The following is a 16,717-nucleotide window of genomic DNA, read 5'->3' as shown; positions in this document are numbered from 1 at the left end:
CTGCTAGAGCCATGTAGTGGGGGATTTCTAGTGACAAGCCTGAGTCCTCAAAGCCATTGTGTAAAAAAAACCAACAAACCCAAAACCTTGTAACTCCTACACCCATAAGGACTGGGAACATAGATCCACCTCTTCCTGAACAAACTGTTGCTCATTTCTCTCCTCCTTGGGGACCTGCCTGAACACGTGTGGATCACACTCTTGTCTAACTTCTAATAATGTTTGATCAAACAGGATTGATCCAAAGAGTTAATGTGAGCAAAGTTTTCTTTACTTGGAACCTGCAGTTTATTGCAGTGAGATAAACCTTGGGCATAGGGCCAAGTAATTGTTTTTATCCCTCTGGAGTCCCTCTCTTGCCCCCATAATCTTCCAATCCAAGGTGGTGCAGGAGCCTCTGTGCCAAGTACTCCAGAAGCGATTAAAGTAGGTCCTCATCAAATAAACCTGTTTACTTTTCCCCCCTCTTTCTTGCTTCCTTTTTCTCCTCTTTACCTCCCTTTTGTCTCACTTTATCCCCTTTCTCCCCATCTCCTGTCTACAACATATGAAAATCCCCAGCGTTACCAGGCCGCTCACCCTTGCACAGGGCCTGTAAAATACTTACTGAGAGGGTACCTGGTGTGGTTTATTTCTGATCTGTTAATGAAGTTAAACCCAAATGATGCCATGTTAGTGACACATGGAGGCCAGGCTGTCCCCAGGGATGTGGTGGTTGGCAAATACGTGTGCCCAGGCCATGGGCTGGAAGAGTTCACTCCTTTACTTCAGGGTTTGCACACTGGAGCTGTCAACAATTTTCTCTGAATGGATATTGTTTCATTATTCATTTAGTAATTTTACCCCTTAAAACTGGCAGAAGGAGGAGTAAAGTTTTCCTTCTCTTAGGGTTATTTAGAACACTGGACACTTTTTTAATCCTAAACTTGTCCCAAGCCCCTTCAAACCTCACATGTTTCCCTCAGGCTGTGTTTCTGTAGTTGCTGTAGGTATAAGTCCAGCTGTTCCAAGTTGCTGTACAATGCAGCCCTAAAAGGTGCTTCTGATCCCCCACCTGCAAGGCAGCACCTTTCCAGTCTGGGTTCAGCAGCATTCCCCTGGATTTGTTGCAAGGGGTGCCATGGAGCCAGATCCACACTGGCAGAAGGTTTGGGTGAGCAGTTCCAGTTGGGAAATTGCTGTAAAACCCCAGTGAGCAAAATTCCAATGTACAAATGTTAAAATTATAATAACATTCATTATTATTAAAGAGTTGGGAAATAGAAGTAAGTAATTCCATGACCAGGCAAACAAAAAAAAGCCAGGGTTCCTGCTAGGGTGTTTTTAAAGTTTAGATCTTGTGTGATGGGGAAGGGGCTGGAGCCCCAGGAGCGGCTGAGGGAGCTGGAAAGGGGCTCAGGCTGGAGCAAAGGAGGCTCAGGGGGGACCTTGTGGCTCTGCACAAGTCCCTGACAGGAGGGGGCAGCCGGGGGGGTCGGGCTCTGCTGCCAGGGAACAGGGCCAGGAGGAGAGGGAACGGCCTCAGGCTGGGCCAGGGGAGGCTCAGGGTGGGCAGCAGCAGGAATTTCTCCATGGAAAGAGAGGTCAGTCCCTGGCACAGCTGCCCGGGGCAGTGGTGCAGTCAACAACGCTGGAAACGTTTAAAAAACATGTGGATGTGGTACTTGAGGATATGATTTAGTGGTGAACATGGTTGTGGATTGAACTTGGTGATCTTAAGGATCTTTTCCAACCTTAAGCATTCTGTGAGAAGGCACAGAGCTCGCGTGGCATTTGCTCCCTCAGTGGGTCAGTTCCCTCGTTTGTTCTCTCAGTCAGGGAGTGGTGATGAGTAACAACGCTGGAGAACAGCAGTGCTGAACAGAGTCTCTCTTCTCTGCCACGTGGTTTATTTTGAGGAGAGTTACTGGGGCAGATGGATTTGATTCAGTTTCACGTTGACCTGGACAGTTCTTGATGGAAACAAAATGGAACTTCCTAGAGTGTGAGCAGCCCAGCAGTGGCTCTGGGTTTGCCCGTCTGCCTCACGTTTAACCATCTTCTCTCTGTTGTTGTTGCAGATAAGGAGTTGGGAGTTGGCGCGCTTGCTGACAATGACGACCCTGGTGCTAGGGGCCCAGCTGTCCCCAAAATATCAGGACTAGAAAGGAGCCAAGAGAAGAGCCAGGACAGCAGCAAAGACCCAATACTTGAGCCTGTGGTGCCTAAAGACCCCCGTCCTCAGGTGACGCCGCCGCCGCTGGAGCCGCCCGAGGGTCGCTGCCCCAGCCCCGTGCTCGCCCCGCGCCCGGAGGCCCCGGCCCCACCGCCCGCCCCGGCCGTGCCGCTGCCCCCGGCCCCCGAGGAGCCCGGTCGCCCGTCTGCCGGCCAGCCCTCCGGCCAGCCCCCGGCCGGCCAGCCCCCCGCTGGCCAGCACCCACCGCGGCCGCAGTCGCCGCTGCCCCCGGCACACCCGGCCCTGCCCGCGGTGCAGCCCCATCCCCAGAGCCTCTCGCAGCCGCTCTCCGCCTACAACAGCAGCAGCTTGAGCCTCAACAGCTTAAGGTAGGTGCATGGAGAGGGGTCTGGGATGCTGGACTGAGCCTGGGGGGGAGCTGGATAAAGGAGAGGAGTGACAGCCCAGCCCAGCCCATCCCTGGGAAATGAAGGGCAGTTGGTGCATTTAACCTCGATTCCTCCCATGAGGTGAGCCAGGATCACTCTCTCTGTGACCCAGCAATCCCATAAACTCTTGGGTATTTTACGTTCATTTGCTTTGGATTTTCCTGCCTGCCATACTTGGGTTTTTGGGGGGATTTTACACAGTATAGATCAGGGGAAGAGAAGCCCAGTTCCTGCAGGTTGGGCTGCTCTCTGAAGGCTGACTGTTTTTCCCTCCCATCCCTGTAAATATCTGATTTCTCCAAGCGCTGCCATGGCCCAGGGCAAGGAGCCCAGGAGCCCCTCGAGCAAGGTCCAGCTGGTGACAGCCCAGCACCAGCGGTCACACACCAGGCACCTCACAGCTCCATGTTTTCCTGCTCTGCTGACACCTTGCAGGCTTCCATGTTTTTCTCTCACCTGGCCACGGTGAGATCAGCCTCACCTTTCATATGGGGATAACAAAGATGAGCAGTGAGATTAAACACCGTGTGCCCAGGAACCCATGATGTCCCTCTGAGTCAGGGACCTCAGGCTTCCCCTACTCTGAGTTCCCAGCAGGCAGATGTGGCCTTCAGGACCTAGGGAAGCAGCACTGTGGTTGCTTCATGGTTTGACAAAAGACTGGGAGGTGTTTAAGACCTGGATTTATTTTTAACCAAGCTGGTATTGCTTGTCTTTAAAAATCACTGCAATAGAAGTGTGTCATTACTTGAAATAAAGACAAGGAGAATTAAGCCTTCCATGAATGTATTTTAAATACTCATTAGTAGGAAATGAAACCTGAAAAATTGCCACCAGTGTAATCACAAATACTTCTTTTGCTGACTCATCTCATTTTATTCTGAGGGTAGAGAGAGGCATTACCTGTACAATAATCACAAATCTGTTGTTGCCTTCTCAACTTCATTTCACATTTTCTTCAGTCTTTCATCTCAGTAATTCATAGCAAAAAAAAACCAAACCAAAAACCTAAACTTCTATTAATGCAGTGATTTTGAGCTTCATTTGCCTGAAAATGTGAACCAGGAGCAGTCATGTAGAAAGGACCTGATAATTAAGTAATGAATGCACAGGGCTGATTACTCCTTTGTGTGTCACCCCTGTGCTGTTGTGGGACATTACCAACCTCTTGCAGCACGGGAGAACACGGCTCAGGTGTGCAGGGAGCACAGGAGTAAAAGATACCAGAGCAGGGGCAGCTCAGGTGTGCAGGGAGCACAGGAAGTCACAGGTACCAGAGCAGGGGCAGCTCAGGTGTTTGGAGTAAGGGGTATCCCAGTAGTAGGACTGGAAATGGTAGCTCGGATTTGTAACACGAGTTACACCCGCGCTGTGTTTGATGTGCGGGGCTGCTGGGGTTGTGTATGTGTGTGTGTGTGTGTGTGATGTGAGGGGCTGCTGGGGTTGTGTATGTGTGTGTGCTGGAGCTTTTCTCTCTCCCCACGACCCCTGATGGCTTCTCCTCTCGTTAACAGCAGCAGCAGGAGCAGCCCCCCAGCCAAGACGCAGGCGCCTCCCCCGCACATCTCGCACCACCCGTCGGCGTCGCCGTTCCCGCTGTCCCTGGCCAGCCACAGCCCCCTGCACAGCTTCCCGCCCGCCCTGCAGCCCCCCGCACACCCCCACCACCCCAATATGTTTGCCCCTCCCACGGCTCTGCCCCCTCCACCCCCGCTGACATCAGGGACGCTGCAGGTTCCAGGACACCCAGCTGGTAGCACTTACTCAGGTGAGAGCTGCGAGGGCTGGCACCGCCCGTGCGGTGTGGGTGGGTTTAGTCAGAGTGGCTGGGGTTTGGGCCTTTTGGTGAGGGCTGTTGGTGGGGAGAGGCTGTGCTCACTGCTGAACAAAGTGACAGCAAAGCCAAAAAAAAGCCTAGATATACTCAGGGACAGTCCCTGTGCCCTGGGAGCGACTGCTTTTGGAAGGCTGTGGTTTTGCCAGGTTTGTTTTGTTCAACCCACAGTAAAAACCCAGCAGAGTTCACGATGTGCCCACACAGAGTCTGTGACCCCCATAGCAAAGGTCTTCATGCACTTGTGGTCTGTGTCCTGCAGAGCTTCCCTGGCTGCAGGGAGAATCTGTGCTGACTGTGCTCACAGCAGTGCTGAGCTCGGGAGTGTTCACAAGGTTTGGGTTGGAAGGGACCTCAAAGCTCATCCAGTGCCACCCCTGCCATGGGCAGGGACATCTCCCACTGTCCCAGGCTGCTCCCAGCCCCAATGTCCAGCCTGGCCTTGGGCACTGCCAGGGATGCAGGGGCAGCCCCAGCTGCTCTGGGCACCCTGTGCCAGGGTCTCACCAGGTCACTGAGGGGAAGAAAATGGAGGATTATCAGTGTGTGTGTCCGTGTACCAGGGTACTCATGTGAGCAGCAGCCACTTGTTTGCTCACTCCAGCTTGCTTGTACACCCTCACCTGTTTAGGATTGTGTCCCTGTCCATAAATGCTCAGAGGAATGTGAAAACAGGCTTGGTGAGAGGGGAAATGCACATTTTGTAATGTCTGAGGCCTTTGGGATCTGAGGGAAAACCTGAGGGAGCTTTCTTACCCTGTACTGTGTCAGGATTTATCACGAGGAAATTTTAAATGAAGCATTGCTACCACAGACAGCAAAGGAAGTGGCACAAGGCCTGGAAAAGCCCCAGAGCTCAGAGGGATTGTTTTATTGTTTGGTTTCCCCTGTACTCAGCACTGGTGAGGCCGCACCTCGAGTGCTGTGTCCAGTTCTGGACCGCCCAGTTTAGGAGGGATGTTGAGATGCTGGAGCATGTCCAGAAAGGACAACAAGGCTGGTGAAGGGCCTGGGACACAAATCCTGTGAGGAACAGCTGAGGGAGCTGGGAAAGGGGCTCAGGCTGGAGCAGAGGAGGCTCAGGGGGGACCTTGTGGCTCTGCACAAGTCCCTGACAGGAGGGGGCAGCCGGGGGGGTCGGGCTGTGCTGCCAGGGAACAGGGCCAGGAGGAGAGGGAACAGCCTTGAGCTTCACCAGGAGAAGTTTCAGTTGGACATTAGAAAAACATTCTTCAAAGAAAGAGTGATTGGGCTTTGACAGGGGCTGCCCAGAGAGGTGATGGAGTCACCGTCCCTAGAGGTGTTTAAGACAAGGCTGGATGTGGCACTGAGTGCTGTGGTCTGGGTGACAAGGTGGTGTCAGGTCATAGGTAGGATGCAATGATCTCGAGGGTCTTTTCCAAGGCCATTAATGCTGTGGCTCTGTGGTTGTGTGTTTCAGAACAAGACCTCCTGCGCCAGGAGCTGAACACGCGGTTCCTGGCCTCGCAGAGCGCCGACCGCGGGGCCTCGCTGGGCCCACCGCCCTACCTGAGGACAGAGTTCCACCAGCACCAGCACCAGCACCAGCACACACACCAACACACCCACCAGCACACCTTCACGCCCTTCCCCCACGCCATCCCTCCCACTGCCATCATGCCGACGCCAGCACCGCCCATGGTGCGTACCCCAGGCAGAAATGTGAGGATAAGTAGAGCACAACTCTATTCTTTATTACCAAAGTATTGCAGAGAATTTGCCACGCTGTGGGGAAGGGCTCCTGTGCTGCCCAGGGGTGTCTGGGCAGGAGGGGCAGGGCTTGTCCCTCTGTCCCCATGTGAGAGGTTCAGGTGGCAGCACAGGACTGAGGGACAAGGCTCTGGCCAGTCCTGCTTGGAGTGTGCACTCTGGGGCCTCCTCCTTTGTCCTGTCTCGAAAAGACCTTGATTTACTTTGAAGAAAGAAAAATCCCAGTTTCATAGGAAATTAATTTTCTGCATATTTTTTCCTCTCTGTTGGTTACCAAATAATAGAGAAGTTGTCCTTTATTTTGCCAACAGAAGTAACACAAGGAAATATAAAGTAACTAGTTTGTGCTTTGATCCCTTTGCAGTTTGACAAATATCCTACAAAAGTTGACCCCTTCTACCGTCACAGTGTGAGTTTTATTGCTCTGTTTCCAACTGACTTCACTGCTTTTCTGTGGTGGGTTGGGATCACCACTCAATCAATGGCACAGTGTCAAATCTCTCCCTGATCATCACTCCAGGATTTGCCATTATCGTCCTTGGTTGCTTTGGCTTTTGAAGGCTTGCATTCGTGGTGCTTGTTTCTGATAAAGATGCAGTATCAGCTTTTCCAGTCAAAAGATCTCTTGCTCACACACCATTTGGAGCCAGGTTTGATGTGAACAGATGAGACAGAGGAGCTGACTGTTCCATGAAGCAGGAGAGGGCAGTGATTCCATCACGGTGTTTCAGTTGTGCCACAAACCCTTGGGCTGATATTTTTGCTAAGAAACTTGAAATGAACTGACAAACTATCATACAAATCCTTCAGGGATAGATAATCTAATCGTTTTCCCAATCTATCATATTTTGTTTGATAAAATCTGAAAACCTGTCTTCTTACTCAGATTTCAAAGGCTCGTCTGATCCACTGGGCTTGTTATGTTTTGAAAGCTCTGTTTGATGACAGTAGCATGAATCCAGCTATGCACTAGATGTGTTTACCTAAGCTACTAAAAACGTTACTTATCAAGTACCTGGACTGATTTTTAAAATTCCAGTTGAAAGTAAGGCTTCTGCTCCTAAGGGTTTGAATCCACTGATTCATTTGCCGCTGAACTCTGGGTTGTGTTTTCTTCATCCTATTGGCAGAGGCAGGTGTCTGGCAAGAGTTCCTTAATCCAAGAGCAATATTTTGATGAGAGAAGGAGTACTGCATCAGCACTCAGAAATCTGCAGAGCATTTGGCTTTATGTGTTGGTTTTGCTTAGAAGTGGAACTGGGCAAAAAAAACTGGTTAAGACGATGATGTCTGGATTAAACACCAGCCCAGCTCACAGCCTGTCCTGCAGCTGAGCAGTCTGTCCCTGTCTCACACCTCATGTGAGCAGCTGGGACCAGAGAGCGTTGCAGGCTCAGAGCTCCAGGAGCCCTGGGCAGATATTCCCACCGCCCCTCCAAAGGGCACTGCTGCTCCCCTGCACCAGTGAGTGTTACATTGCTCTCTGATGTGCTGGGCTTCACATGGGTTCGGGAGAGACACTGTCATCAGTGTGGCCTGTGGATCCCAGCAGGAACTCAGAACTGGGAGATGGTACATGGATTTTAGACAAATCAAGCACAGAAGGTGGCAATGTAGGATAGGAAGTGTTGCTGAAGTGTCCAGCTGTATCTGCTGTTGAAATTCAAATAATCTCTTAGAAATGGGGGAGTTACCTGGATTGCAGAGGTCACGGCCTCACCCCCTTTAGGGTCAGGAAAGCTCCGTGCTGTGCCCCCTTAGCCAGGGAGCCGTGCTGGGGCCCAGGGCACGGATCTGGTCCCTCTGCCTTCCCTGGGGAAGGGTTTGTCCTTGGGAAGGGGCTGCCCCATGGTCACTGGGGGACACTCAGCAGCTGATCCTAGGGAGTGCCCATGGTGTCTGCACTGGGGTGGCAGAGTGTCTGTGACCCCAGCCAGGCCAGCCCAGCCCAGTGTCCCCCTGGTCCCACCTCTGGGACTGGTCAGGGCACAGGGAACAGGAGCTGCCTGGAGCAGCTGCAGGTGCGCAGAGCAGACCCTGAACTGGGCTGGGGCACACCCACAGGGCAGGAGAAATACAAATACTGTCAGACTGTGGTGCCTCCACAGAGCTGCTCCTAGGGACGACAGCTTCCGCTACAGATCCACACCAGGAACTCAGATACCTTAAAAAGTGTTGGCAGTAAGTGTAGGTGAACTTTGTAGGAGAACAAGGTCTGTTTGAGACTTAAAATCCATCTACTTTGGAACAGGGAGTGTAGCTCACACAGAAGCTAATGCTGAGTTTTAAATCAGTGTTATTTCTTCTTTTTTAGCACAGTGAGGCTTTGCTTTTACCTACAGCTGGTGCCAGGTCTAGTTTAGCATCACATACACCTGGCCAAGGGAAGCTGTGGTCACTGCATGGTTGCCCAGGGAGAGCTAGAAGGGAAAACTGCTGCTCAAAGGAGAAGGAATACTGGGGAAAAAGGAAGCACTGACTATGAAAGGTGCATTCTGAAAGCTGGAGGAATTTAACTGATACAAATTAATCATGGAGATACACTGTTTATATTTTATTAATAAGTCTGACCTTGAGGAAAGGTCACATTTAATTAACTTACCATTTGTTATAAAACTCTGAGCAAAGAATTCCTTATTATTAGTCATAGCCAATAGAATACGAAGTATTACATCTTTTTCCATCACTTAGAATTAGTCCATTACACAGAGAATTAAAGACTGAAGACACTGGAGAATTTAAAGCACATTTTGCTCATTAAAAGTTATTGTAAATGAGGACAAATGTCTCTTAATGGTTTCTCAGATGCCTACAGTTCAGTATCAACTAATCTCAAAATGTTTTCTGCACCACTGGATGGAGCAGGTCCAAATTAAATACAATTAAAACAACAGTAGCAACATGAACAGAGGCTCAATACCAGGCTTTTTAACTGAGAAAATCTTGTGATACCTCTGAAATGTTTTCTCAGCTCTCAGTAAATATAATATGGATAAATGACCTTGCAAGATAAGCTAGGGGAAGGAAAAATGATAAAGAAAAGCACAAGTGTATGCCTGGCATAACCAAATCCATCACAACTTTGTGGTACTGATTTACCTGGGATGGGATTTGCTCAATGTTTTCCCACCCCTCACGTCCAGTCTTTGACTTTGCCCAGTCCTGCTTCTGTTCAATTGGCCATTAACTCATTTATTTTGATCTTAAAAGTAGCACACAGTAGTTGGACTTTGCTCAGCCATGGTCAGAGGGGAATTGGTCTCAGCCAGAGAGCCCCTGGTAGGTTTTTGGGTGGCAATTCCAGTGGAGCTGGCAGCCATCCCCTCCTAGATGCATCCCCTCCTAGATCCAGAGGTTTCATGGTGAGAGAATGGGTTTGGAGTGTGATGCTTTGAATCCCTGACTCCTACCAGGAAGCAGTTTGGTGTGTGATAGCAGCATTTTCATGGAATTGGGTGAATTTTCTGTTTCAGCAGGAGCCAAAGGTTCACAGGCAGAGCACAGAGCCAAGGGCAGATGAGGATGTCGTGGTTTATCACAAAATCACAGAGTGGGTTGGGTTGGAAGGGATGTTAAAAACCATCTCTTCCACCCCTGCCATGGGCAGGGACACCTCCCACTGTCCCAGGCTGCTCCCAGCCCCACTGTCCAGCCTGGCCTTGGGCACTGCCAGGGATCCAGGGGCAGCCCCAGCTGCTCTGGGCACCCTGTGCCAGGGCCTGCCCACCCTCCCAGGGAACAATTTTTCTGTCTAATTTACCCACTTGTTTCCCTTGTGTTTGTCTGCATTAGCACAGAGCAGCCTCTCGTGGTTTTTTCCCAAATTCTCTTAGGACAGAGCACTGGGGTCAGGGAAGTCTGGGGAGATGGGCACATCTTTGTGCTGAGCAGTCTCTGGTTATAGAAAAGTCCCCTACATTTCTGGGAGGTTCTGCCTTAACATTTTGTTTAAATACTAATCTTTAACAAATCAGATTGTCTGTCTGCTAATATTAGATGTGGCAGGATATCCTCTCAGACAGGCTAATGAAGTAAGAATTGTGCATATTTTCCTCATTTCCTACAGATACTATTAAAATCCCAACGTACTAATGGAGTTTTAATGATACAATATCCTAGAACTCGTAAGGGGTTTTTTTTTTTTCCACTTAAACAGGAGATTTCTGAGTCTCATTCAGCTCAGGATTCTGTCTTTTCTCTTGAAACGACTCACAGACTGAAACCATTTAAAACCTCTCTCCAATTTAAAAATTAATAATTGAGGAGAAAACGTCTCCCTCACGCTCTGCTGGCCCAAGGCAGGGACAGGTTGCTGGCTGTCTGATTTTGGAACTGCTTTTAAGCTCTAAACCTCATGACATCTGTGAACATCCCATCGACTGCTTTAACTAACATCGTTGCAATGAGATCACTTCAATGCTTCTCAGTTTTCTCCATGTAACATTTTCCTACTATTATGCAGGAATGCTCTGTGTCCTGCCCGGCTGCCTGTGCTCGTGGTGCCCCAGTGTTGATGTTGTTCTCTTTCTGTTGCAGCTGTTTCACTCCTATCCTCCAGCTGTATCAGGTATTCCTCCCATGATCCCTCCCACCGGCCCCTTTGGCTCACTGCAAGGAGCTTTCCAGCCCAAGGTAAGGCAGGAATTACCTGGGACAGCCTGGGAGCCAGGACAGGGGTGGGGTTAGCATGTGGTTCACATCCTGGAGCAGCTGAGGTCTGACCTACAGCTTAATTCCACAGGGGACAATTGCCTTTTTCCAAATGTACTGCAAAGAGAAGTTATTTCTCATGAGGTTCAGATACATCTACAAACTTTTTTTTTTTTTTAATTATTTATATAATGGCACAGTTAACTTCAGAAGCAATATAATTAGTTCTGAGATGGTGTGCATTAATGAAAGGTCATGTAATAATCAGGATTTTAAGAAATGGTGTTCATTATTGTTTACTCATTTCCATAATTACCTCCCAGCTCCAGCACAGTGCAGAACACTGATTTGGCTCTCCTCATGGGTGATAGCTGGGAGAGAGAAATGTGGCGAGTTCAGGGCTTTTTTTCTTTCATTTTCATGGAGTTACTCTTTATTTATCAGTGGGAGGAAGTCAGTCTGTAGACTTTGCAATGAAAGACTGAAATCAGGACTGGAATTTCTGCAGAGGAGACACCTTCCTTAAATTGGCCCATCCACTCTAATGAGTGAATATGTAAATTGCAGTTCATTAGTGGGATTCTTCGTCTGTATGGTAATCAGACTGTTAACAACTCACTTAATTGTTAGTTATGCTGGAGCTGATTTCTATTTTCTTCATTTTTACACAGGAACAAGCTCTGTCTAAATGTGGCAGGGTTGGGGTTTTTTTGTTGGGGGTTTTGTTTCCCACAAAGCTGCATTTTATTAACCGACTGTTTACATTCTAATAATTGGAAAGGCTTCCATTTTTTCCAACTGGATGTTACTTTTCCTGATGTCCATTTTGTGGCAGTCCCTGTGGATGGAGTTGAGGTCCTTGTGCAGTGATGCTCTGTGTGCTGAGAGCATCAGTGATAATCAGCAGAGCAGGGGCTGGGTCCTCCAAATGCTGCTTTTGCTGCTGTGTCATAAATGTGTTCCTAATCAGGTATTTCACATTAGAAGATTTTCCAGTTTAAACAGTCACTGGTCCCTCAGTGGTTTTGATTAAAGTAATGGGAAGTTGGTGGCCAGTCGAAGTGTGGGTATGGAGATGATAATACCCATATTACTGAGTGGATTATAATGGTTCTCCTTTCCTTTATAAAAAGTTTATCTCTGTTGCTTAGGCAATGTAATGATAAAGAACTATTATTTGGACATTCTGTTGCTTGTAGGCATTGTTACTGCTGTGCAGCTCATTAGTGTTGTCTTTCCTTGTGGAATTTCCAGACTTCCAATCCTATTGATGTTGCAGCCAGACCTGGAACGGTCCCACACACCCTTCTACAGAAAGATCCACGGGTCTGTAAAAATTGGTTTTTTTTTTCTCATGTAAATCCATTCCTCCTGAAAACCTTGAATGCTAAAGCTGCCATCCTCAGTATGTCCAAATTAACGCCCTAAACCCAAAGCTGTCTGAGCTGTTCCATCAGTGAGGGCTGCAGAAGTTCTGTGGGAACATTTAAAACAGCCCCTGTGCAGTGGCAGAGCTCTGTCCTTGCTGGCAGCTCTCTCCTCCCAGGCCCAGGGGTAAAGGCATAAAAGTCCAGTTCAACAGAGAAAATGTACAAACCTCCCAAGATTTGTGTTTGTACTCTGTAATTGTTTTTAATGTGGGTAATGGCAGCTATTCCCTGGGTTACTGTAGCATTGATTGCCCCAGTGAAATACGGATGCACTTTATTGATCACTTGGTGCCTCTGGGTTTCTGAGTTCCAGCGGATGTGAACAGCATTTATTGCCTCAGCACTTTGTCTCTCTGCCCGTGGGTTGTTGGTGTGTTTGGATTCATGGCCATTGTTTGCCATGAGGAACTCCACACAGGAGTATTTCTAGCAGAACTCTCAGACAGAAGCACTGAGGAGCTCTCCCTAAAATTCCAGCTTGGGGCATGGCTGAGCTTGCAGAGCTGTTGTCTTTGCGTTGTGCCAGGCTGCAGTGCTTTGGGTTGCTCAGTGCTGGAGCTGAGGCTGAGCTTTACACCAAAAGGAACCACATTTCTGTTTGTTTATCTAAGTGCACAGATAACCAGAGCCTCCCATCAGGAAGTCATTTAGCTTTATGTTCCCTTTCAACTGGGAGTGAGTTTCGATTATTTCAAGATGATGCATTACGCCATCACTGCGCCTGCTAAGTACCTTCTGCACCTATAAATCTCCTTTAGTATTGCATTTCAAAACAGAAAATCCAAAACGAATGAGCAGTACCCAATAAATTGAATTATTTCCCAGCATTTATTGATGAAATATGAGCAAAAAAGGGGAATAAGAAAATAATCTACTCCAAAAAAAAGCACCAACAGGCCACATCAAAAATAAAAATGAGAAAATTGGGTTTTTATGTTGGCCCTGTTTACCAACATCTGCTTCAGTGTGAAAGTAATTTAGGCAAAGCCCATTTATGTCAGAAGACCTCAGGCAGCAGTGAGGCACAAGGCTGATGCCCTGGCTGGTGGATGGGCACACTGCTGGTGTGCAGGGCATGGCTGACACCCCACTCCAGCCATCCCAGCCCATCCAGGGGATCGAGCCCTGTCCATTCTCCAGCCCTGCCATGAGCTGAGGAGCTCTGAAAGATGAGAGCAGGAGTTTGCCCAAAGGACAGATCTGTGCTTCCATCAGTGCAGTTAACCAGCCATTTCTGTGGCATTAAATCAACAAATTGCTGCTGCTGCCAGAGGCCAGAGCTCTGTGTGAGCCTGCTGGAGCTGCTCGTCATCACTCGGAGGCCACAGCCAGGGGGAGGGGACAGCACGGATATGGAGGCTCAGGACTAATTATTATCCAAAAGGGCTTCATTTGAAAGTAAAATTCTAACATTTTAATTTCGTCTCTTAATGAAGCAATACAGATTTGTTAATTAGAGCAATTGTTTGAGTGACAGGTGTGTAACCAAGCTGTCATTTCTTCTTCACAGTTGACAGATCCGTTCAGGCCCATGTTGAGGGTAAGAAATCTTCCTGTGCTCCCGTTTGTCAAGCTTGGCTCGGTCCCACTGGGTTGCAGCACGGAATAATTCCAAATCAGAGCTGCCCAGTGTCACCTGGGCTGTCCTGCCCTGCCTTTGGGGAGAGCATGGGCACTCCTGCAGCTCCTGATCACTCAAGGACAAGGCAGAGTTTCAAAGTCAGAAGTTTTCCTCTTCTCATGCAACCCCTCACATGAATACTCGAGGTTAAATATTGATGATCCATCATGGTTTCCTGAGGCAAACCCTAGAGATCCTAGCAGTGATTCCCTGTTATTTCACTGCACTCTGGAGGAGTTTGCTTTGTTATTTTACTGTGTGTTTTCAGTGTTACTCAGTGTGGTACATCCCACCCAGGTATCTCACTGTCCACTGTAGACAGACAATCCACTTCAAACACAGAATATTTTAGAAATAAGGATCTAAAGATCCAGTCTATCAGTCATCCAAAAAGTGGTTTTGTTAATTTTTCAGCATATTCAAGAAAAAGGTCTAGAGTTCAATATAATGAACTTACTAAATCACTAGCACAGCCAGTTTTTGCAAATTAGCAAAGGGCTTGAGCTTAGGGGAGTATTGCTGTGAGATAGTTTAGTTTGTATAATTTAATTATTGATTGATACACACCGAGAAATAGAAGGCAGACTGTGTGCCGTAGTTTGTGGAAGATTTAATTCACAAGTAAATTAAGGAGACTCTTGAGTTTCTGGGATAATTCTTAAATCTGCAGGAGTCATTACTTGTGTAGGTAACCACAGACCCCTAAGTAACAAAACTGGAGAAAGTATATCCTCAAATGAGTCTTTGTCAGACAAAGTTTCCAGCTGTGCTGGAAATGGAGTACAAACTCAACCAGGAGACCTAACAAGCACTCTGGTTCTTGCCTCCCTCTCTCCTCCCTGTGACTCTGGGGTGACAGGAAGGATGCAAAGACCGCCCCCGCCCCCCAAACAGAATTGAGTGACCTCCAATGTTTTCAGTATATTTATGAGCTGAAGTCTTGGAGGGACAGACCAGCAATTACATGAGGGAGTCAGATGAATTTTGAAAACCAGAGTGACGTTTTAACCACTTTGGTTTTCATCTTTTGGTGGAAATGCCAATCCTTGCATTTGTGGAAATGACCCGAGTGTGCAGCTGTGAACAGTCCAGCTGTGCAGGGCAGCTGCTGACTGGGACACAGCTTCACAGCTTTCAGCAGCACAAGCTGCACTCAGCCAGTGGCATCAGAGGATTACAGGAGTGTGTCAGACTGGAGTGTTCATGGACAGCTGGATAAATTCCCTAGTGAGGGACAAAGTCTTCTCATTCTCGATTTTCCAGGAGGATGGAGAGGAAAGGCACTGAAGGGAGACCCTTTGCTTTCAGGTGTCTTGGTGTGGGGATCCCCCACACCAAACCAGACCAGGCTCAGGGTCTATTTTCTTCTAGAAACAGGACAAAGCATCACAGGCTTTTGGAAGTTACTGATTCACATGTTTTGTTTTTCCAGAAACCTGGCAAGTGGTGTGCTATGCACGTTCACATCGCCTGGCAGATCTACCATCACCAACAGAAAGTCAAGGTCAGTGCTTGGGCAGCCTGGACTGGGGGTGAAGGGCCCAGAGCAGAGCTCTGAGAGGAAGAGTTGGCTCTCAGCTGGGCACTTCTGTGCCATGGCCAGTGCCTTGGTAAAGTAACACACACACAGCATTGAGCAGAAGCCTCATTTCTGAGAGTTGGTATAAGGATGAAAAGCTAAAGGCAGAGTCCCAGCAGAGTGTCTGGGATGTGTTGGAGCAAGGACAGCTGATCCTGGGCCATAACTACAGCTTTGTAGCTTGGAAGGGTGCACAAGGTGGCTTTTATTTATTCATTTATGGCTGAGGACACAACTGTATCAAGTGGGAATTTTTTAAAGTCTGGAGAAGCTGGGCACGTGTATCCCATTCCTCCTATTAATGTTCAGGGGCAGGCGAGAGTGCAGGCGGATTTCTCCTGTCCCTAGGATGCTTTACCCAATGTGGCTGCACAGGCTCCCATCACTCTTCCTTCACAGCCCTCATGGCTGGAGGGTGGCACCTGGATGTGTCCAGGCTGCCCAGGCAGGCACAGCCTCTCAGGGCATGTTGTGTTATCAGACACTGCCTCACTGCACCGAAGGTTAAGGGATGGAAGTCCTGTCTTAATTATTTTTGAAGCTCTGAGACTTCAAGGGTGAAGGCCATGGGCAGTTTCCCATTCGTACTGTAACTGTATTTCCATTGCACATGGGCTCTGGGAAGGTTTCTTTCCCTTTGTAGTATTTTCACTGTTCTCATCACTGAAGAATCTTGTGTTGCTCCTGAAGTTTTTCAGTGAGTCAGGAATGGTTGCTGCTCTTCACTGCTCATACTTCAGGAGTCAATAGCTTGTGTTAGAAACTGAAATTACCAGGGAATCCACAGCACTCTGCAGTCTGTGTATGCACTTGCATTGTGTAGGTAAGAATATGAAGATGTTGAACAGCTATGAAAACCTGCAGCTAATAGAGTTTAAAAATAACCCTTTTAAACAAGGTTGACAGGTTAATTTGCTGCAGTAGACATATCTCTCTTCTCTGCTTCCTTATGTTTCCCCTGCTAGTGATCTTCATTCATCTTCCCATTATCAAAAAAGACAAGGTTATAGACCTAGAGAGTTATATGTCCTTCTTTTATTTTATTGAAAAGGTATTTTCTTGAAATGAAATTATTATTCCCATGCTATCTATGTCCTTTGAATCTTCCTTGATTTGATATTCAGAGAGAGGTCAAACCAGTATATTTATAACTCACAGTAAATGCCATTTTCATACAGCCGTTTCTTTTACCTCATTCTTTTCTACCTTGCGTGTTAAAAAAAAAGCAGGAATAAAGCTCAGAAGCACAGGAGAGGATGTTGCTTGAG

The 16,717-nt window shown here is 48.1% G+C and overlaps 1 protein-coding gene across 1 annotated transcript in view; it reads left to right on the top strand.

Annotated features, from left to right (window-relative positions):
* AUTS2 (activator of transcription and developmental regulator AUTS2) overlaps positions 1-16,717 on the top strand; it is a 767,514-nt gene that overhangs the window by 738,370 nt on the left and 12,427 nt on the right. Inside the window, 8 exon segments of the mRNA XM_039562718.1 lie at positions 2,061-2,544; positions 4,119-4,372; positions 5,880-6,100; positions 6,534-6,578; positions 10,706-10,801; positions 12,074-12,145; positions 13,760-13,789; positions 15,303-15,374. Coding sequence (XP_039418652.1) covers positions 2,061-2,544; positions 4,119-4,372; positions 5,880-6,100; positions 6,534-6,578; positions 10,706-10,801; positions 12,074-12,145; positions 13,760-13,789; positions 15,303-15,374 — 1,274 coding nt within the window.

Source organism: Corvus cornix, chromosome 19 (assembly GCF_000738735.6).
Source record: "Corvus cornix cornix isolate S_Up_H32 chromosome 19, ASM73873v5, whole genome shotgun sequence".
NCBI lineage: Eukaryota > Metazoa > Chordata > Aves > Passeriformes > Corvidae > Corvus > Corvus cornix.
This window is presented reverse-complemented; position numbering and strand designations above follow the sequence as displayed.